General features: G+C 42.1%; 1 protein-coding gene across 18 annotated transcripts in view; it reads left to right on the top strand.

Annotated features, from left to right (window-relative positions):
* MTMR3 (myotubularin related protein 3) overlaps positions 1-23,179 on the top strand; it is a 74,440-nt gene that overhangs the window by 6,582 nt on the left and 44,679 nt on the right. For 4 of the 18 annotated variants that reach the window (XM_040648090.2, XM_040648089.2, NM_001397526.1 and 1 more), the window contains one exon: positions 20,966-21,043. The exons of 8 other annotated variants lie outside the window; for them this stretch is intronic. Coding sequence is in view for 4 of the 10 variants with exons in the window: in XM_040648088.2 (XP_040504022.1) it covers positions 23,077-23,154 (78 nt within the window). In the remaining 6 variants the exon portion in view is untranslated. Of the gene's footprint in view, positions 1-355; positions 15,135-17,071; positions 17,155-20,965; positions 21,044-22,969; positions 23,155-23,179 lie in introns of those variants that run through there. 6 more of the 18 variants (XM_040648088.2, XM_040648087.2, XM_046901174.1 and 3 more) reach the window with 5 other exon arrangements.

Genomic DNA, 23,179 nt, shown 5'->3' with positions numbered 1-23,179 from the left:
TGTTTCCTAGTGCAGAATACAATAGCTTGCTTGTTTTCTTTTACTTCGGACTGGAATCTCTTTATCCCTTCATACTCAAGCGTGAGTATCACATGATTTGGAGGTGTTTGCTTAGTGTGCTTCACTGCTGCAGAGCATCCCTGTACATTACAGATGAGTAAATCAGGACTGCAGGGAGAGGAAACGTGGGAATGTGCAGTTTTGGAGGTGCGTGTCAAAAGTTTTAATGCTTCGTTGCTGGTGCGTGCCCTGGCAGAAACGAGCAGTGTCGGGTCAGACAGACCTCTTGCATGAAGAGATCAGATTTCTCTTTTGGATGTCCTAGCTCATTTTATAAAGAAAGCTACAGCTTCAGTATACTACTGTGTACCTATATCATCGTTACACCTACAGGTGCTCAAACTGTGTTTTAGGGTGTTTGTATAGAAATGGCCTCGCGGGAAAGCTAATTATAGGTTCTTTCAAAATCTGAGACTATATGAGACATCGGAGGGTACCTAGCTGTATAATTACTCATAAATGCTCGTTGAAGTGAAATAATTTTAAATATTCATACGAAGATTGTCTCAAAAGAGCAGCCTCTTACATTAGCTGTGTGACAGTAACAGCACACCTGGTCACTGCGGTGTTGCTTTTCCTTCCCCTCAAGCTTCAGCAGCTGGAACAAAAATACTTTGCATGTGTTTGGAAGTAGAGTTTTTTGCTTTTAAGCAGTAGGATGGATGCTGGTACTTGAGGGTGACTCTCCTTCCTAGTAAGAGGATCACAGGTATATCATGGGGGCTTTCTAAAAATTCTCAGTTTGAGTAGTAAATTCCCTGAAATTCTATAATATGACACTGAACTGAGGATGGAATCAAATTCCAGTGATTTAGAAGTTACTAATCTTGACTTCTGGTGCTGCTTTTGCAACATTTGGTACATTAAGTACCCAGTCACTGTTGCTTTGCTTGGAATATCTTCAGTAACCGACTCTATCCGCAGCTGAAGCTTGCTTCTTCCTGGGCCGTTTCACTCTGGTTGAAAGAAATGTAGAAATAACTGGAGGAGGTCTTGTCCTGGTGCTTCTCCCCTTAGCTCATTAGAGAAGCGAAGGATAACTTGCCTGGGGTGAAGTGCTAACTGGTAGGCTGGTTTGAGCTGTGAAGCTTTCAATTGCTGGGCCATTTCAAGTCCTCATAGTCCACATAGGCACTTCCTGTGAACGTGTGGAAGACAAGCGATAACCTATTAGAGGGGACTAAAGGTGGGAATTCTGGAGTGATTTGCTGAGATAAGAGCAGTGCCAAACCTGCAGCTTGTAATAATTCAGCTTGGAGAAGAGAGCAACCTTGAAACCTGTCTGATACGATGCTTACCTGCAGAGGGTGGTTCAGTTCATCAGTCACTGCTCTGGATGATGCCTGAGGTGGGTGGGTGTGTTGGCGTGGGATGCACAGCCTGTGGATTTGTGGCCAGAGGACGAAGGGATTTTACTTGACTGGACAAGTCTAAAGTTGGTAGAGCACAGATGCTCAGAGCTACTCCTCATTTTCTTGTCTTGAGAGTGGTTTTTAGTAAGCTGTTTGTATAAGGTACAGGTGCAGGTGTTCCTGCCCTTTGAGGGACACACCCAGAAAGCAGTCCTATTAAAATTAATAGCGCTCTTGCATCATTCTTTAGACTGCTGTGCTCTCATTCAGCACTAAGGTATGAGGACTTTTCCTCTTGCATAAGGCGACTTGATCTGCTCTGGTTGAGGAGGAAAGAGTTTGGCAGCTCACTGAAGAGTGAGTTGTATGCTGTCATGCCCTGTAGCTTATTTTTCTGAACTATTTCAAGCTACTGTTCAGCTTTCTAACCTGTCTTAGTATGTACAGCTGCCTGATACTGAGCTACTAATTAAACTGATGTGGTGATTATCTGGTCAGCCCTTCCTGAATGCAGTTCCTTTACTACTTCTAGCCTACTTCTTGCTACTAGACGTGGTTTGTTTGGTGCTTGAATTAGGGACCTAGCAAGGTTAAACCTCACGTACTTATTGAACTTATTTTAAAGGCCCCAAAATTATAACAGGCTTAATCTACTTTGTACCCTTATAGTTTCTAAATATATATATAGCAATTCTTGCTTTTTATTCTTTCCCCAACAAAAGTTGGTTTCTAGTCTAATCAGAAACACTGGGTGCCCTATCAAGCCCAGCTCATTGAGTAATGTAACTGTTTAAAAAACAATCCAACCACTGAACAAAACTCCCCCCAAAGCCAGAAACTTTTCAGTAAACTCGTGCAGGTTCAGTAGTATTTCTGAGCTAACTGACTTCACTTACAGGCAAGGAGTGATAATTGAAAGTGTGCTGTGACAAAAGAAGTTAGTCTCATTAAATGTGACTGGCTCCATGGAAAGACAAGAAGGGACTTAGTAATTTTTGCACAAAAAGCTTATGTTAGGAGTAAGCACCTGAACTGGGAGGAATCTAAGTTTACAGTTTAAAGAGACTTAATGCCAAAAAAACCTCCAAAAATTTGTTTTAAACACCACAGTTCTTATACTGAATCTTGCCAAGGTAATTAAAGAATTCCTAAAGCTAGTTTGAATTTCCAGGCTGGGTTTGGAAAGCAGTGTCCTTCCACAGGTGCGGAGAACGCTCAAGTTTGTTCAGGTAGGTTGGTGAGCAGCAGAGGTTTTCATACTGGAAAGCTGTTTTGTTTTTTCTGTCAGCAATCAGAAGATGTTGCTGTGCAGCACATAAGGTGCAGTGGTGCATGTTGCCAGTTGGGCTCTCTGCTGCTTGTGAAAGGTCAGCTTTTGAACCTCTGTGAGTCAACAAGCAGTAAGCTTCAAACTGGTGCTCTAGCTCTGTGTTCTGGAACCTCAGACCTCCTAGTTGGTTCTGGAAAACTTAAGAGGAAGAGCAGTGCCTGTGTGTGTAGTTGGTTTTCTTGAGATCTGCTTGATTGTTTGCAACTTGCTGAAATGTGAGAGGTGAAGGAATACCCTAGGGTCAGTTTAGAGAGGGTTTGTTGAGCTGAATGCAGAAAAACCATGGTTAAACAACTCAATGTGTCATGTTTGCAAACAGAACCAATCAACATTGTATTTCAATAGACAGGAGTCAAGTTTTGTGACTGTATTCTGCCCTAGGTGACTTCATGCAAAGTGTTGTTGAAAGACTTAACAGATTCTACTTGTTGAAACAGATTCTATGTGTTGAAACAGATACAGTGGATTCAAACCTGTCTAAGGAAGGTCCTGGTTATTAGCTGACTTCTGAGCATCCACTTCACCTGTAACACCTCAAAACTCATGCTGATGACTTAGATACTTCTGTTTCTTATAATACCCTAACCAAAACATTAAGAGTTCAAACAGCACATTGATATCTTTATAGTGGATATATATGCAATGTGGAAGAGAAAGTTGTGAAGCTGGGAATCCATAGTTTGTGCTGTGTGAGAGACAGCTCAGCCTCTGAATGGTATTCAGAGCATCTTTGCCATGTTATAAAAAGTGTGTTGCCTGGTGTTCAACTGCTCCTCCAGCACAGAGCTTTTTGTAACCTTTAAACTCAGTAAGTATAGAATAGGAATTTGTCCTGTTAAAACCTGCATTTGTTTAAAGAGCAAACTTCTACTTACTCACCTGTGTCCTACATCTCTAGATCTCAGTTACTTAAATACCAAGGTGTGTGTCACTCCAAACCTAAGTGATTTTTTTTAGAAGTAAAAGTGACCTGTAGCAAACAAAGCTGTACTTATCCTGCCACACCTCTTCTGCTCTTCAGTTTTAAGTACAGCATTGAACTCATGGATTAGTATTTAGGAGCTGATCTGTGGGTGACTCCTCGCTATGTGAAATCCAAGAGGTTCTCCCAATTACTTCTCAGATGAAGAATATCTGAATTAAGTGTTATCTTGAAGGTGATGTTTTATACCACCTGATGCTATTCTACAGTCTTTAGGAAGAGTGAGGAAAGTCCTTCCTAGTGTCTCATCTGAACAAAATGGGCTGACTGAACACTGTGGCATGCAATTGGTTAAAAAAGAACCACGCTAGAAGTGTTTGAACTCAGCTGAATGGAAGTGACCAAAGGCTCCAACTCTGAAGTAAGAAATAAGTCTAATTTATCTAGTTAGGTTTGTTCCACTTAGAACCCTCAGTGAAGGTACTGTGTGAGAACAGGCTTCAATAAAGTCCTTCCTTTGTGTTTTGTGGTAGTCTGAAGCTGTCACCGGAGCAGTGCTGATGCTGCCATCCCAACAGCTCATCGAGCTAAATTCTTAACTTCATCACAGCTTTACTTCCTTCCAGTGTTCTATGTCATTGTCACCAGTGACACAGCAAGACATCAACATCTTAACCTTTTGTCTTGCTTTAGTCCCTCATCCCTTGCATCTTCAGACATCCACGTGCTGTGCTGGGTGCCGTGCTCAGCATGACTGCATACTCTGAAAGCATTTATTTTTTTATGCCATGCTTCCAGGCCAAGGCTGCTGCAAGCAAAATGTGTAATGAGTGCTTCTTCAGGGCTTTATCTTCTGTAAACAAAATCGTCTCTGTCCTAATGTTAAGTTGCTGGCTTGTAAGCCTTCACTGGGCAGAGTGCTGCTGCTGTGGTGTGGCCTGTGATAGGTACTGAGCAACAGGGCTGCTCTGCAGATCATGCGACTGAGCTAAGAATACGGGTTGCCTTATGGCACTGGAATGCTGGCGTGAATTCTGGCGCAGGGAGAGCAGGGTGTTGGCAGTGCAGCCATTGCTGCTGATTTTAGTTACCTCTCAAAAAATGCAACTGTTGTGTCATGAGGGTTTACCTCTGCTGTCTGGCACAGAGGTTATATTGCTTGTGGCACTGCTTGAGCTCTGCTGGGGATTTATGCAGGAAGTGAAAGCAGATGCATTCCTTTCTCAGAGACCTGTTTTATTAATTGTTAACCGTAACTGTTAAAAGTTCTGGCTTTTGGTACTTGCAGTTCTGTTTGATACCTAAGCTGATAAATGTTCCTGTGTTTTCCACATATAAAATATGCTTATTCCTTGTGGGGTATGGGATAGAGTTACTGGATTTGTAGATGTTGAGGTGTCTGTAAGTTGGCTGTTAGAGCACTGCGCTGAGTCTTGGTGCTGGAAGTTACTCAGTAACTTGGATTTGGTTGCTGAGCTGCAAGTAATAGTGCTGGTGAAACTTAGCAAGGTTAAATGAAAAATGTACAAACAACAAATACCCAATTCAGGTCCTGTTCCAAAGGGTAATAACACCTTACTTAGTAATATCACTAACGCAGATACCTGTGTGGCTCTGAGACTAAGAATTTGTTATTGGTGTTAGTACCTGGGCAGTGAGGGTATTCTCTTCTAAATGTATGTATTCTCTTCTATTGTATGTTTTTATGGTACTGTAAGGAAAGTTATTACCTGGGAGCTTACTAGAATGCTGAAGAAGCATGATTCCTTTGCAACTTACAAGGGAAATGAAATATATGCATTGCCGTGTTTGCTGTGGTGTAAGTTACTTCAGAATGTTGGCAGATCCTCCTCTGTGGGATCGTGTATCAGTCTGCTAGCACATTTAATCCAGCTTTGATTTGTCAAGATCTCAGAGGTAGAAACAAAAAGCACTTTGTCCTGGCTATTCTCATGAAGACTGACACTTGAATCACTCTTTCTAGTTGTCTATTCAGTTATTTCCTTAGCATGCTGTACTCGCTGAATGAAGCTCATTGTTTAGTAGTAAACCATAATTGGGTTGCTTCCATTCAAAGGCTTTCATCTATAGGTTGAACATCTCATTCTGACAATTTCAAATGAGGTATCTGAACAGCTTCAAGTTCAGTCTTTCCGGTGTAATGTAGTGAGGCTTCTCTTACAGCTCCAGTAGCTTGTCTGTGAAACAAAGCTGTGCCGTGCTGAGCCTTACTGCTGTCTTCCATCCACACCCCTGATGTAACCTTTTCCTTGGATGAGGGGTGAACAGTGGTATTTCTTGGTGGATACCACGTGATAGGGCTGCTTTGTAGATCATGCAACTTCAGCTGAGCTGTAGTAAAGCTCTGTAGAAACAGCATCTGGTCAGTTTTGGGGAACTCTCCAGAGAACCATACGTGCTTACTGCTGCTTTCTTTCTGAGATGATGCAAATCTGACAGAATATCCTGAAGAGGCTGCATCCAGGTTTTAGTTCTTCCTTTTTATATTATTGTAAACATTTCTTCTCCACTGCTGGTCCCAGCTGTCTAGATGCACCAACAAGTCTGAATCTTTACCTTGCTGTATAACTTTTTTTCACAATTTTGGAAGCTCTAAGCATCAGGACTTGAAACGTCTAATGCATATTCAGGCCATCTGAGAATTTCCATGACCCTTGTAGGTGGTCATAATGTATTCAGTCTGAAGCAGTCGAGCTTGGTTTTCCTGCTGCTTACTTTAAACTTTTCAGGCCTGTTTGTGTTTACCTTAGTTAAGCAGTAATAATTGTTTAGGCATTAAACTGAGCTATCATATTGGAAGAACAAACCAACCAAATAAACATTATTGCAACTTCCTGATAATGAAAATTCCAATCATGTAATACTTGATTTAATCTTTAAGCTTGGAGGAAAATGGGAGTGGTGATGGAAGATCTCCTTTGTAACTGACTTTCAGTCAGCTAGGTAGTGCATGCAAAAAGCTTGATCTATGTGGGGAGAATTGCTGTGACCTTATGACTACTGAGCGTAACAGCTACTTGTTATGTTAATACAGGGAACATCTGAGTTACTCCTTCAAGCATTTGAACACCAAAGAACGTGGTGTCCACTTAAGTTCTTTAATTACTGGTGCTTCCCCAGACAGTCTGGATGATGTTGTTTGCTTCCTTATAGCAATTGCCTAGATATGTTTAGGCTGGAAACTGGGGAGTTAAGAACACTGGGATGTTTCTGTCTTCTATCTAAATCAGATGTGGTCAAGCACATGCCTGTCTTGCAGAGGGTGTACAGAGTAGGGAAGAACTAATCACTGAATGATGGAATGTGGGCCTTCTGAAAAGGAGGCTAGATCAGATACGAGCATCTAGCTTTAGATGAGAAGAATCTTACTGATGGTCTCCAGTGCATTTTCTGCATACAGCTAATATGAGTATTGGCACTAAGGATGGTTCTAGTAAAGGTGAGTCTCTTAACTGCAGATAGTTTTGGCAGTTTTCTTAGCATGACAACTTTAAAAATTGCTGTAGAAGTTCTGAAGAGCTCTGACAACTCAGCTGAACGTTCTATATAAGAACAGCTGACTCACTGGAGAATGTACAGCGCTCCTGCTTTAAGTTTAATCACGTGCTTACAAGTCAGAGTTGTTAAGGCTTCTATCCTCCCAAGTTAGGGCATCAGTTCTGTTTCATTACTCTCTTAAATTGCACACTACCTCAGACCTGTTTAACTCACTCTATGTTGTGTGCTTACCTTCAGGCACTCATTTCCAGCCCTGCAGGCTGAAACACAGCTGTATGCTCTGTTGCTCAGCTGATGGGTATATGGGCACTGACTGAGGTAAGCATCTCAAGGCTGCTTCTGTGTGACAGTAAGTGCCTGTGTCAGGTGATTATTGTAAGGCTCAGACAGACCTGCACACATGTGCTCCTGACTCTCAGAGGGATGCTGGGTGGTGATGCTGATCCCTACCAGTTCAGAGATTTCTGCTGTAGAAGAAACTTGCCCCAGAGCCAACTTCTGATTGTACATCCTGTTAATTTTTTTCTCTTTCTGAGGTGCTGCGGTAGAATGAGCATCATATCTGAAATGCTTGTATTTTGAGCAGTTAATGCAGAATAGGTTGATTGGTTATTGAACAATAGTGATTTTATTGAGTTCTTGGATGCCTTTAAGATCATTATGGTAGCTTGCTATCATGTTAACAGAACCATTCTAAATATACTTCAGCACTGCATTCTTGATGGAGTAATTGTGATGCCAGAACTTGATTCCTGATTATGAATACATCTTACATATGCATGCATGTGAGAATGACAGAGCAGCACATGCTGGACGTGAAGGTAGTATTTCTTTCAGTGTGACTTGGAGTATATGGTACAATTATCCTTTTGCTTTTAAAGCATTATACAAGCTCAGTAATGTGTGGCTCTTCAGAAGTGACTGCAAGCTGCAGGTTATGGGAAAGTCTGACTACTTCAAATGAGAATGCATCTTGGCTTCTGCAGTCTGTGTAGGAAAACCACTTGCAGAGCTTGCTTTGGGTGCTTTCATTGGACGTGTCATATCAGGAGGGCACTTCGGTTGTTTCCATCTGCATGAGAAGTCCATCTTCTGGTTCTGGATTCCCAGGCTCTCCGGCTTTTCTTTTTATTAGATTTCCCCAGCTTTCTTCTGTACTACCTTATTCCTCATTAGCCCAAGTGTTAGAGGTGAGTGTACCTGCAGGTTTCTGTAATGGGTTGGTCTGACTGTTCTCATGTCTGCTTGTGTCTCTAAGCTTGCGCCTGTTTGCTTAACCTAAAGGAAATGCATTGATGTTCTGGACAGGAAGGGACTTGTATTCCGGGAGTCAGACTATCTGGAGGATGCTATCTAGCATATGTACCTGATCTCAGTGAGGATGGGTACATTTTTTTTTATTACTTTTGATTAGGAAGCTAGTAAAATATGTTTTTTGAATACTGTCTTTAAACTGCCTGGTCAACCTGGAAGAGCTGGACTCTCTTTGAGTAGTACTTTTCTCTTTGAGCACTTCCAGACTTGCCAGTGACTGGAGAGTTTGTTCCTTGCTTCAGAGTTGCCTTTAAGTGTTGGGAGTTTTTGACAGTGCAGTAGACTTCAGCACAAGTACAAGGTGACAGCTTGAAGTAGGGAGAAGTTAAAGCTCCAGAAAACTGGAGATAAGGGAAGAAGAAAATATGAAGAACTGATATACTATTACTACTGCATTTCCATACCTGTGTAAGACCTATACATTAAACTTATGTTAGCATGCTGCTAAAACCTTCCCCCTACTTTTCTTCCTTTTCTGTGGAGACAAAACGACAGGCTTCAGTTCCTCTGTGTCTTGCTGCTTTAATTCTTCCGAGGGCTGCTTTCAGAGTAGCTATGCTTCATGCTTTGGCAACCTTGCTTGAACTGTCAGTGCAGTCTGCAGGCCTCTCACTATGAATACTGCTGGCATAGCAGGTGATTGAGCAGTGGAAGCATGAGTAAGTCTCTCACTGGCTGATTCTCAAGTCTGACATCATATCCAAGAAATAGATGGCTCTCTTTCACCATGAGGATAATGAAATAATTCCTACTGTGTTATTCATTAACTCACATTTCATTCAGCGGCTCCTAAGAGGATAGCAAGTATGCTAGAGGTGAACTTACATAAGACTTTCTTCTGACATTCTTTTGTTAAGATAAGCAAGAGTTAAAGCTATGGCAGACCAAGCTTATACATGGCAGCGATGCCTCACTGGGGCAGGTGATATGTTGTGTATTACGCTTACTGACTTTCAAACTGAATGGTTTTGACTTAAAGGAGGTAGCCTGTATTTAAAGATATTTGAGAATTAACTAATGCACAAAGCCAGGTGAAGTTCTTCTTTGGTGTGGAGGCTGCAGCTTGCTGAGCAGCTGCATAGAGCATAGAGGTGATGTTCAGCCCAGCACGCGAATGCTTCAGGGCAGTTAGAGGAGTCCAACAAATAAACTGGGGGACCTGCAGCAGTGAAAGCACATGAAAAGCAGTGTACAGAACTGCTTGTAGAGGAGCCTGTTAAAAGCTTGCTGGTCTTTTAGTATTTGCACTAATGTATGTTGAGCATGTAAAATTGGAATCTCTCTTAAATGTTAGTGTCATGTCTTCCCTCTGCGTGTACGCTTGTTTTGTCTGTTTAAACACCTGCTGAACAGTACTCTGCAAGGGAGCTTTAAAGGAAAGAATGATGACCTGCTTTGCTACAGGGTTTTCACTACTATTAAGTTAAAGAAAAGGCAGACAACTCTACCCCTAGCTTTGGTGCTGAATGTTTTCAAGGGGTCTGTGAGGGTTGGCTGTGACTCATCTTGGCTATGATGCAGGTTCTTGACAACCTGAACTTCCTAATGAAGGGTTGTGGCTGTTATTCAGGTTACCATACTGAGTGTGAGCACTGTGCAATTCTGAAGGCTTGCCAAGGAGTTCATCTCTCCAAAAGAGATTTACCTGAATTGTACAATTAAGCTGTGCTGACTGGAGTATTCAAATACCTGTTCAATCTTTCTTGCTCTGAGTGCACTGGCATCAGTAGTTTATCCACACAGGTAATAACAGATTTCTGAGGGAAGGCTGCAGTTGTCTTGGGCGTCTGAAATCCAGAACTTCAGGACAGCCCAACAGAGTCTTACATTGTCTATTTGTAGAAGCATTGGATGAGGGAGTAGCAGCTTCAGCTAGGAGGAGCAGCAAGGTGGTGGTATAGTGGGTGGGATGGCTGCCTGCCTGGAGATGTGGCTGTGTCCTTGACCTGCTTCAAATCACTGTGCTGGTAGTAAGTTACTGGGAGCTCTTAGAGCTGCCTGGCTAGCTATACTTCTGCAGTTCAGACCCTCAGCTAGTGGGAGTTGTATTTGCCAGATATGCAGCAAAATAATATAAGCTTGAAGTATTTGAGGAACCTGAACTGGGCCAAAGCAAGGTCTTTCTGGTGCCTTGAACTCTTCCTGTGCTTGGTTTTCAACCCTTTGGATACATTAATACCGCTTAACCACGAGGGCCATTGTGAAAATGTAAAGCTCCATGGTGCTCATCATGTTCTGAAGAGATGCTATGAAATGAGCTGTGTAGGAGTGACTGATTTTAGTTGTAGTGCTTCACTGACTACAAGGGTTAGTAAAACGAATATAATAAAGGTCTGTGTTCAGAGGATGTTCTCCCTCTAAGAGGAGGGGAGTGTATGGGAAAGAAGAGATGGAGAAGGGAACTGAGCATCATTCATAAAGCTGAGCTAATGCTTTGCAGGTGATCATCATGCTTGTATTTCCTAATGTGCAGTCCTTGTCTGTGCTCTTTATGTATAGGCATTTTAAGATGGAATTACAGCAAGCTGATTTCCATTGTGTATGGGTGGTGAAATATCTGCCATGTCGTTAGCTAGTGTTAGAATACTTCCGATGGAAGGGGTATACAAAGAAAGAGTTCAACTGCTTGATAACCTCAGGGCTAACCAAAACTTAAACATGTTAATGTAACTGACAGGCACAGGACACCAACCACCTCCCTGGGAAACCTGTCCCAGCACTGACCACTCTCAGAGTAAAGAAATGTTTCCCAATGCACAGTCTGATCCTCCCCTGGCAGCGTTGTGCCATTCTCACATGTCCTGCCATGGGCAGCAGGAGCACAGCCCGGTGCCTCTCTCTGTTTCCCCTCCTCAGGGCATAGTAGGGAGCACTGAGATCACCTCTTCTAACTGGACAGCCCAGGTGCCCTCAGCTCCTCCTCGCAGGATGTGCCTCCCAGCCCTCTTACCAGCATTGCTGCCTTCTTTGGATGCTTTCAAGGGCCTCAACATCCTTTTTTTGTGTTGTGGAGACCAGAGGTGCATATGGTATTCAAGATGAGGCTGCACCAATACTAAATAAAATGAGGGTGTCAACTGGGAGTGGGAGAATTCAAGTATGGATCTGTTTTGTCTTTGTGCAACTGCCTGTAACAGCCTAAACTCCTAGACCAAGACATCTGCCACCAAAGCACACCTTGCTTGTAGAATTCGATTTCACATCTAGATTTGTGTATTATACCAACTGTGCAATGTGTCAAAATGCTCTTGATGAAGGTGAGATAGGCTTGAGTTTTCTGAACCATGTTCTGATCTGCTTTTTTTCCCATCCCTGCTCATTGTGAAGGCATCTCTTATCTGAGTGTTTTTCCTCACGTAATTTTCTTAAGATTCCAACCTTAATGGAACAGGTTGACCAGGAGGAATCCGTGGAGATGCTCAGACCTTGGATGGACAAGGCTGATCCACTTGATCTAATTGGAGCTGTGTTAAAGCAGGGGCTTGGACTAAGTGATGGCCAGATGTGCCATTCCCCTTTCCACTTAAAGGGGCAGAATTACCTGTGTTTTTGTAATTGAACATTGAATCTTCTTCCTGTGACTACAAACAGCACAGGCCTCAGGTGTTGTCTGAGTCCTTCAGAAGGAATGCTTTCTCTGAAGCTTTCTTGAACCTGATGGCAAGCTTCACTGCACGCAGCTTTTGTTTGTGGTTATGGGGAAGAAGGAAACTTGTTTTTTGGGTGGCGCTTTAACAGTTGATAAGGTCTTAAGGAGATCCTTGATTAATTGAGCAAATTGAGTTCTCTCAGTATTTTGTATGTTGCCTGCTTGTGTGTGACACCAAACAAATTGTTGGCTGACAACAGTTTTTTGCTACTTATTTTCATTGGGAACAGAACAGTATACTGCATCTCCAAACCCAAGTAGTAAGCTCCTCATTTATTTTGTATCTACTCTTCTGATTTACTTGTTAATCTACATTAATGCAACTTGAGATTTTATCCTGATAGATTTAGGACTGACGTGTATGTTCAGTAGGTACAAATGCTACCTTGCTTTTGTACACAGTCAGTTGCCAGAGGATATTTCATATTCAAGAATAAAAACTCTTGCTGTGAAGTATTACTTAAGTGAATTTAATTGAAGCTCGATGTCTGCTTGGTAGACAAGACAAGGACAAGAATTCAGGTGTTATACATGCATAAACTGAACTATATTCATGCTTAAGCAAGCTTATGGGCTAATATACACATGTTCTTGCATGTCTTTGTGAAATACAACTTAAAGACAATGTGCTAAATTTACAGTGAAGATGGTTATGAGGCTTCATTTCCTTATAAGAAGGTTAAGTCTTGCTGGCTGGGAGATTCAGATACAAAACAAAGTGTGTAACTGAAGATTCCTGCTCACTGATGTATGTCTTGTTTAAAATCTGAGATTAAACCATATTTAAAATGAAAATCATCTTACCTGCTGCATCAATAACAGACCTGTTGGACTTCTGTAGTGCTGTGGGAACGATGGGGATGCATTGTGTTTAGGCTGAAGAGCCCAAGCTTCTTGTTTTCTTAAATTGATGGTTTCTTTTAATTACAACCAAGCTCTTCTCATTTAACTAGGTTTACGTGGAGTCACGTTAGGAAGGAGTGAATGTTCTTTTAAGGATAAAACACTTAAAAATGCCTTGTTGTTGTTAGTGTTCTTCCTTTTCAGAGTTTGGTATATCTGCCAGGAAGAATGAGTTTCTGTAGGGAAAACAAGTGAGAAGCCAGCATTTGTTTGGCTTGGATGAATCCATACTGAGCTGAGTTTTGGGGGGGAGTGTGTTGTGGATCAGAGTTCCCCAGGGCATAAGTGGCTGTGTATACCAATAACAGCATTCCCATAACAGCAGTAGGAATAAAGGTTGCTATTGGAGTGCTTCTGCAGTGTTGAACTGCTCTAAGAGTATCTATATACCAACCCACAACCTGTGGTACCAGTCTGCCATGCCTCTTTTAGAGGGCCCTTAGTGAAATATATGGTGCTTGAGTTGTACTTTCTGCTAAAAGCCCAATCAGCAGTATGGAACTGGTGCTGATCTGAGCAGGCAGGTAGGAAAGCCTGACTTAAGCCTTTGTTTTGTAGATAAGCCCATTTGTGTTGGTTGATGTCACCATGGAAATGCTGCTTCCAAAGGGGCAGCAACACCTGAGCTCTTATCAAATGAGGCAAATATCTGTAATTTCTGAAGGAAACGTGAACATTTAGATCATTGGGTTTATAACTTTACACTGAGCATGGTTGTGTCAAACCACATTCTGTGATAGAACTTAACTTCAACTCCAACTGAAGCACGAGGTTTTTGATACATCTGTGCCTTATGTCCTTTGTTGCCTCTCTGAAATGCCTAGATGTGTTTGGCTTCGTGCTGTTTAGCTTTTTAGAGTAAGCATGTTTTGTTAATCCGAGTAAATGTTTCCTTGGCTCTGCACATCCCTTAAGCGCAGCGTGCAGTAAGCTTGCAGGCCTCCCGGACTATGGAAGCTGTGATATGAAGAAAAGATTTCTAGGGTGTCACGAAGGAACCCAGCCTCCCTGGCTACTCTCTGAGCATAACTGAACAGAGTGTAACTATTTTTTGTTCTGGCGTGCCCAAGATTTGTGCATACTGCCTGCATTCAGTAGCTGGAGGTTACTGGAACCAGAGGAAGAAAAGCCAATCTGTTCTAAAATGCTACTGTTGTGCCTTTGGAGGTATAAGTTTTGGTTTGACAAAATTGCCCAGACCACTGGCTGTCATACTCAAATACTAGACTCAGTGTGTGTAACTAACCTTGGAAGCTGGCTACAGGCATCGGAGCACATTAAAACTTGTGTCCCATCTGTATCTGGAGAGATGCAGGACTCGTTGTTGTACCTCATGCCTCCCCACTCAGAGGTACAAATGCTCATGAAATCCTTGGTATTTGGTTAGTCTTAGGCAAAGATACAGCCTTGGCTGTTCAGAGCTCCTTGCTGTAGCTCAGTGCGTGTTTGTCTCCGTGTCCTTTTTCTGCATGTGTTTGCAGTACCCCTTTGGAGGCTGCCTTTGCTTTTCGTTTCATCTGAGTCCTGTATCCCAGCCTTAAGCACAACCTGCAAAGGAGAAGCAGTGTTTAGCCACATACACTTCCTGCTTCTGGCAGCAACTGGCTTTCCATGAGTGGAAAAAGATGGAATAAACTGTCTTAACACTTGGAGGATGTTAAAGCTGTTTAATGATAAGAGGTGTTTACTCTTTTTTTTCCTTGTAGCTTTAGTGAATTGAACCAGCCAGCCAAAGAAGGGACACTGAGTAGTGTTTCTAGAGGCAGCATGCTGGTAGATTAGCCAAACCAGTTTGTTTGTCCCTTGTGATCTAAATATAGGGAACCTCCTTAATTAGGGAAGGCATCTGAGCTCTGTGCAACTCTTAATACACGCAGGGAGATGAAGTTCTTCCCTTAGCGCCCAGCTGAAGGGCACTGCTAGTGCAAGGCTTCCCTCCCTCTGCATGGAGCTCGGCAGTTAGCAGAGCATAGCACTGAAAGTTCACAGAAGTTGAAACTGAAAATGGATTGCTGCAGTGAGGTGTTTGTTCTGATCTGGAAAGGGTGAGCAGCTCGGATGTAAGGAGAAGAGAAACCTGTTCTGGTAAATCACGTCTCCCTTTAAACACAGACTGGCTGTTGGTGCAGTAGCTGCCGGGAAGGTCCTTACAGTCACTCAGGCTGCTCATGTTTGCTTTCTCAATTTTTTCTGGCCTTATGTGCCAGCATGCATGGTTTTATCTCTTCATAACTTGGCTTTTTCTGTACTGTATTTACACATTAAGGGACTGGTTGAAGAGCGAGTCCTGTGGATGTTACCCAAACAAGTATTTGGACTGCATTCTAGAAAACAGCTGTCTGTGGTCCTAGAAAAGCTAACCTGATCTTTGAATAACACCTGAAATGGGAATTTAGGTGGTCAGCTCGTACAAAGGGGTGTTTCTTTAAAGTTGGCTGTCTACTTAGGTCAGCTTTTCAAATAGGATTACTTGGTTCTGTTACGTTACCAGGCTTGTTTTGCAGATACTAAGAAAGAATTACTTGAACTCATGCTTTCCTTACATTGGATTAACTTCCTGGTTTTACACTGCAGATAAACAGTGCTAATGCTGTAGTCAAACACGCCTGCCCTCCCCGGGCTGGCTGGGAGAGACCAGCTCTGCATTTGGAGCCTGCTGCTGCTGACGGAAATGTCACTGCGGTGTGTGACACCTAAAGGCAGCTTCAGTTCCTGCTGGTTCAGGCAAGCTGTGTGCTTTAGAGCTCTAATGGACGTGTGGAGTCTTCTGACTGTGTTTGAACCGTAAACTCCACAACTGAAGAATGTACTTAATGCTTTGAGTGATATGTAAATACCAGCTTAAGAGATGAGTTAAAGGACTTGTTCTGGGAAGGAAATGTCACTTCTGCACGAATTGAAGTGATTCTTCAGCTGCCTTAGAGCCTACAAATAGTTAATGTCACATAGTTAGCGTGCGCTGTGAACCAGCATCTAGTCTGGCCTCATAAGCCAATGTAGAGCAGTGGTGCTAAACCTGGTGGTTCTTTGGACCACATCATCTTATCTTATGGATTCCTTTCTGGATTGGTTTTGGAGCAAGTCACGAGGAATATGAAATGTCCATTTGTGAAGGTAAGGAAGGGCATGCTTTGGAGAGGCCTGTGGGAGCAGTACCATTTCTGATGGCCCATCATGTTTCAGGGAACTTGACTTAGATTTTTTTTCTTTAAAAAAGACAAACTTATTATATTGGGGAAAGAAAATATCATGCTTTTCCAAAGAGTTAATGTTTAGGCCACTTCAAATTATCGACTTGCACACTTGTGTGAAGTAGTCCTGTGAAAGTCATTAAACGCTGCACCTCTCAAATGGCCTTTTCTTCCTCGATGGTAGTGAAGGTGTTTATGTATCTTACCCAAATGCTCTTCCAGACAGTGCAGGCTATCTAGCACAATTTAGGAATTAGTGGATTAAGACTCGAGTCCATAATTGAATTGTTCAAGGCGCAGTAAAACAGTGGCCTGTGGTTGTAGGTGCTGATGGCAGAAGAGCCTCCTGGTGGCCTGCCAGCTCCTGGCTGCATCCCTGGGAACTGAGCTTCCTGTTTCGGACACCTTGTAATAACTTTAACCTACTTAATGCTTTTAGAAATAAATGTTTATTCATTGCTGGTGTTTGCTATTTAAATAAAGTTGTCTTATGACAAAAGCATTTGAGTGGTCTTTTGTTAAAGAGGCTCTGAAAGCTGTGTGCCAGAGGAAGTGTGGTGAAAGTGAGGTTTGTGTGTATATATACAAACTAATAGCTGTAATACCCTGTAGAATGTCCTGAAAGGAGTTCAGTGGGACAGGGTCTAAGGAGTGACATGAAACTCCAAAGGAGTCTTCAGGTCAAATTGGCTTAATTCATCCAACTTCCACCATTTTCTTTGTGTTCTTTCTCAATCTCTAGTGTTGCACTGACTCAGGGAAATGCAGTGTGTGAGGGTGCTCTGGTAGGTGTTGTGTAATGCTGCTCCTAGAACTGAAGCTTCCTCTGTCATCATATGGGTGACTGAAAGGGCTAAATGAAAGAAAAATACAGCGAGAGGAGGGGAAAAAAGGTGAACAGGTGATCTGAAAGGGTGAGTAGAACCTTTGGGGCTTTGAATAACAACCTTCCTGTTCTACTTGTTTGCTACTGTTGTTTTAGAAGGGAATTAAAATGGGAGAGAGAATCGACTCGTGTCAGAAGGACATGGAGGATGTTAGTGGCAAAACGAGGGAGCGTGAGGAACTAACTCTTCCCCCTGTTCCCCGTGTGCTGTTCTGCCATCTCCAGTGAAAGCTGCTGGCTGGTCTCAGCCTTGCTCACTTGCTGTTCTCAGTTCCATCACTTGCACTGTAGCTACTATTCACAACTTTTTAGTTATCTTTTGACTTATTTCCTCCCAGCATAGATGGTATTCTTGTAGCTTAGAATTTCCCCAAATCTACCCCAGTTTCCTCCAGTTCAGGCCCTGGGGCAGGACTGTGTGTCTTACGATCTTCCATCTTTGTGATCTCTAGATTCAGATCCATCCTTGTGGATCTCTCCACAGTTCCGACTGCTCTGTGCAGCAGTTCCATCCTTCTGGGTGGATGTTACCCGTGTGTCATGCAAGTAGAGCTAAGGAATATCAAGCCAAAAGAACAGGTCTTGGTTCCAAGCATGCTGCGGTGTTTTAGCCTACTGCATTGGTTTGAGATCTGTGAAGAATAATGACACAACTCGCTATTCAGAAGCACTTTTTCTTAATAATCTCCTAATTGTTAGAATATACTGTAGTCCCATCTAAGAATAAACAGCAGTGGAATTTTTACGTCTGTTATGGAGAAATTGACTTTTCTTAAAGCCAGGCCATTTTTTTTCTTTATTAGCACTAGTGATTAAGTAGTCAGTCTTTGCAGTTCCTATACTGTCTTCATTCTAGTTAATCTTCCATCTGTCATCATATTTAAATGCTTTCCAAGCTGGAAATTGTTATTTAAGCTGGAGAAGTTGGGGAAGACACATGGTCATGTCACTGGAAAATACCTCCTTGAAGTTCAGCATTCCTCCTCCTCTATCTGTGTGTTTTACAGCGTTCTGTAAGGAAGGCAGTAGCTTCGTGCTCCCTGGCCTCAGGAGCAGCAGTGCTCAGGGTGGCAGTCCTGATGCTTTCAGCTCCTCTGTGGTCTCTTGGCCTCAATGCGACTGCATCACCCCAGAGGCAGGTGGCTGAGAATGTGTTAAGGAGCAGGAGCAAAGTACTGCTAAGAACAGGGTTAAATAAGGAGGGGAAAAAAATGCTAATTTGTACTGGGAAGAATATGTAAGGGAAGAGAGTAAGAACAGCCTACAGACAGAATGCAAGCTAAAGCTAAGCAGTAAATGAACAAAAGCAACAACCTGGTGGATGTGTGATGTGGTGCAAGAGGAAGTGGAGGCACTGGGGAGCTAGGTTTGGTGGGACAGAGTGCAGAACGTTAAACAGAAATGGAGAACTAGCAGAAGCCACACTTGCATAATATTATGGTTGTGACATTGCACAGCCAAAGCAGAGCTGTACTATTTCAGCAGAGGAATGGGAGGTGGGGGATACCTTCAGAACTGTCATTTCACTTGATGGCTGTGAGATTGTACCTTTTCTGTTCCTGCTAGATGCATCCTTTCAGTGAAGGAACTGAAGTGACAGCTGTCCTATTTTAATAAGCATTGATTAAACCGTAAGAGACTTCACAACCGTTTGTCACTATTTTGTTTAAATAAAAGTGAAGAACCACCCCATCATGGACTGCAGTATTATTTCCATCAGAGTTGGGGATATCTCCGATGGTGGGGGTATGATGAGAGTTTTGTTGCACCGTTCCACTGTGCAGAATGTTTTACCTCTTATTATGTCACCTGTTTCTCACTGTTACCGTGCGATTGCTATTTCATCCCCTTGCTTTGCTTCTGTGTAGAATCATCCAAGAGGAAAAAAAAAAAAAAAAAAAAGAGCAGTGTGAATGAACACATCACCCATTTTGTTTACATAATGGCCAAGATCCTGAAACAGCCAACAGAGCAGGATCCTGGGAGGATGGTTTACAGTAACAACTCAGGTGTTGCAGTTCAGGTCACCTTAAGCACCAGAGCCAGATAGCTGAATTGCTTCATACTAACTTCACTCACTCTAATTTTAAATGTGTGTGTCCTTATGTACTCCTGTACCTGGGTTTAACAAATCCCAAACAAATGAGCCAGCTCTGAGCACGTGTGGCAGTCTAAGAAGAAATATGAGGTGACTCCTGTCCCTTACTAGCCACATTAGGCTTTGTAGGATTTACTGAAGGAAGTAGCTCTGTTCCCTTTTCCATCTTGTAGATTTTGCTTTCCGTTGTGGATGAGCCACGCAGAGGGAGGGCTGAGGACACATTGCCATAGGATTGGATCACCCTTTTTTGGGGGTAGCAAACTTAGATTTGCTTTGTTAATTAAGCAGGTACAGCCCCATGCCTGGGGTTGTTCCTCCCTGCAGTGTTTTTGAGGTGGTAGTAACCTCACAGTAATGTTTCCTCTTACAGCCCCTTTTTTTCCCTTCAAATTTTGGCACGAGCACTTGACTTAGGAAGTGATAACATTTGAGGTCCTTATCTGTGCCTAGCAGCCTTGCAGGAGGAATGCTAACGAGCGTGTCACTGAGTGCCTTCTGAATGCTGGCACAAATTGGGTGGAATTATTAACACTTACATTGGAACAGTTCTTCCCGTTTCTAAGCTTCTCTACAAAACTCTTGAGACCAAGTGGTTTCTTGCAAACCATTAAATTCAATAAAAAGTGTGTTGCAGGTTTTGTGAAGTGTGCTTTAGCTCCAAGAAAAAAACAAAATACATCCACATCCTGCTGCTCTAAATGTCTTGCCTATTTAAAAGCATGGACATGGCCAGAAAAGTCTCTCTGAAGAGACATTCATGAGTTGCATGGTTTGCCTTCATAGCTTTTTTTGTTTAAGGAACTTGCTAAGTATTCTTGACAAAGGTGACTTTGTACAGCCAAGCAGTTGTAGGGTTCCGCTTGTTGCAGGATCAGCTGGATAGCTGAAAGTAAGATGGTGTCCTTTTTGCTTCCTGAGCCATGGTTAATTAGCAGGCCACAAAGCTGCTGGAATTGCCATTGAGGTTGCTGGTTGTGAGCTACAGGAGTTGACACCTTTTGCAGGCAGCCAAGCAATGCTGTTAGAGGTTATCACGTAAAATTACCGTTCCTGATGTGCTGTAGTTTTTCACAGCTGGTTACAGTGATGCAGTCTTTCATTGCTTTGGTTGCTCACATGCATTAGAAGTGGTTGGTCTTTGTCTGGAGCTTTGATTTTCAGGTTGGAATATGTCTGTGTAGAGCTCTGCATCCCATGTGGCTCACACTGTTGGGCAGTCGTTTGGATGTGATGGAAGAGCTCTGAGCACCTGCTGAAGTGACCGTGTATGAGTGAAGCACATTCGATATTTAGCAGTTTCTTGGACAAATGTATATTTGCCACTTAATGGTTAAATTTATTTTATTTCATTTTAGGAAGTAATTGTTCTTACAGCGAGTGGAATGCCTTAAATTAGGGGCTGCTTGTAAAGTCTGCTATTACATGGGCGTTGCTGGTCACCTTAGTGTTTTTGTAGCTTTGCCCACAGGTACCTGGGCAGTAACCACAGTGTGGAGGTGTTTGGGGTGAAGGCACACTAACTTCAGTGTAAAATTAAATCACTTTTTATAATCTTTACAAAAATGATTGGATCTCCTACAAAAGAGCTTCTTAGTAGCTCATGTTTCCATGTAATTCGTTTGTGGTGGGGTTTTGCTATGAGTGGAGCTGCTAAGTTTCTTGTATAAGCTGCCGACAATTTAAGATTGCTGCTTCAATTGAAGGTTTCTGTGTTAAAGTAGCATCTTTTTATTTGCAGTTGCCAATGTGAAGTATTGGAAGAGTAACGTCTGAAACTGTCTGGGACAAAGAGGACTGTTTTATTATCTCTTCTTTGGTAAGCTGATCGTATTGTTTTGGTAAGGCAAGCTACCTGCTGACTGTTTCTGGTTATTCTCTGAACAAAAACATTTTCTAAGATGCTAGATAAGCATATATATACTTTGCTGAGTAGGTATTTGCAACGTGTAATTAAAAGAAATAATAACAACTCCTTTAGTTCTACTGAATATCTTCAAATATGATTCTTTGTCCTCTTCTTTCCTGAGTGATGTGTAAACATCCATGTTATTAGTTACTGCACCAGTAAATACTTTACAAAGCTACTCAGTTACTTCTGTGTGCAGTGCCAAGACAGTTGAAATGTAGGAAGGTAAGCATTTGCTCTTATCTCAGATAATTTCCTTCCTCCTGTGAAAAGGAAGGAGTGTTTCCACTTTGTAACAGAGGCATCTTTTGCCAAAACCAGATCACGTTCTTGAATGTTTCATCCTCCAATTTTCTGATGCTTCTTTGTCAAAACATTTGCATTCTCTGTTTGGAGCTTTAGGAGGACAGCTGTGACACAGCGAGTAAATAGCTATGATTTGAGACCGAGGGTCAACTCAATGTCATCTATAGGAAAATAAATGGAATTCAGTATCTGAAAGGTGATGTCTAGGGAAGAAAGTTAATTGCTTTGGTACTAATTTTTCTCTAATTTTCCTTGCTATAATATATATGCCAAACTATATATAAATACATGTTGATTGAAATGATCCTTCTTTATTTCATCTTTTTGTTTTGAATTGCTGGCAGATACATGGTTATTGCTAGTGTTCATTATGTATATAATTTAGACGAGAGGCACATCTTAGTGAGTGGTAATGAAGATGTTCCCATTCTGGTTGGATAATCAGAGGTTGCACCCTTTACCAATCATTTATCCTTTCAAAAGGAACAAGAGGATGGAGAATTAACCGGAGTGACCTCTGTTTGCTGTAATGTGACTCCAGTTCTGAGAGCAGCACTACATACATTGAGAACATCATCAACTTTTTGGCTGCGGTCTTTAAATTGTTGTATCTGACAATAAAAACAGATCTCACTACACTGTGTATAAACTATCTAATATTTGTAGGTGATCCTATGTATAAGTGGAAGCCTGAATCCAAGGGTGCCTTTAATGAAGTCGTTTTTGTGGTTAGTTACTATCTAAGATGGATTTGAACATTTCCATTTCTTTGTTGGGAAATGCCTCCTTTCCCTTTTGCTCAGTCCCGTGATCATGAGGTCAGGAAGCACTGGGATTGGCTTGCTGACATGATGGGAAGGGTATTATTTAGTATACTCAGTTTCCATCTAATCAGTGAAGTCTGTTCTAACAAGTCAGTATTTCACGCTGGTTTTGTCAGCAGGTTTTATAAATGCAGCACTCTGGTTGCTGAAGCTCTGCACTAACACCTCGGAGCAGTGTGAATGTGCAGCCTGTGTTCATCTGACAAACAGTTTTATAAGTCCCTGTACCATTTATCTTGGCAGCATTGCAGTTTATTTCTGATAATCCTGATTAAAGCTGAAACCAACATTTTTTTTTTTCCACACCGCTTTCCCAAAATTCACCTAAAAAGGTATGATTCAGCATACACATGTAAAACCACCGTACCATGAATAGAAGCTGTTTTGCAGCTGAGTGCAGTAATTAGAAGAAGAAACTTGTTCTGCTGTAATTTCAATAGTCCCTGCCTGTTCATGGTGGACTTCATGATTACAGCTGTATGAAGGAGTTCTTTCTCTAAGCCACCCTTAATAGCTACGTGGTTATACAGTTAACTTCTGAAATAATTGTATCTAATCAAATGAAAGAGTAAAAGAAGAACTTTGTTTACATCACGGTGTCTAGTATGCCGAACCTTTTCATCAGTGATACTCTGCATACTTGAAATTTGTCGTCAAGTTCATCTTTTTAATTAGATTCATATTCCTTTGCTAATTGTACTTGCAGGAATTTCCTGAAATCCTATTTTATTATAATCAGAAGGCTTTATTAAAGCTTTCTTGAAGTTGGACTCCCATTGTCTGGACGGATCCATCTGGAAATGGTGGTTCTTAATGACTTCACCAATGGCTGCTGTTCTGGAGAAGTCTTCATTACTCTTCCAGCAGTCTGTAGAGCTCGCAGCTGAATGTGTAAGCTTATTATTTTAAGGATGAG

The sequence above is a fragment of the Gallus gallus genome, chromosome 15, assembly GCF_016699485.2.
Source record: "Gallus gallus isolate bGalGal1 chromosome 15, bGalGal1.mat.broiler.GRCg7b, whole genome shotgun sequence".
NCBI lineage: Eukaryota > Metazoa > Chordata > Aves > Galliformes > Phasianidae > Gallus > Gallus gallus.
The sequence above is the reverse complement of the archived record's forward strand: the minus strand, read 5'-3'. Positions and strand labels throughout refer to the sequence as shown.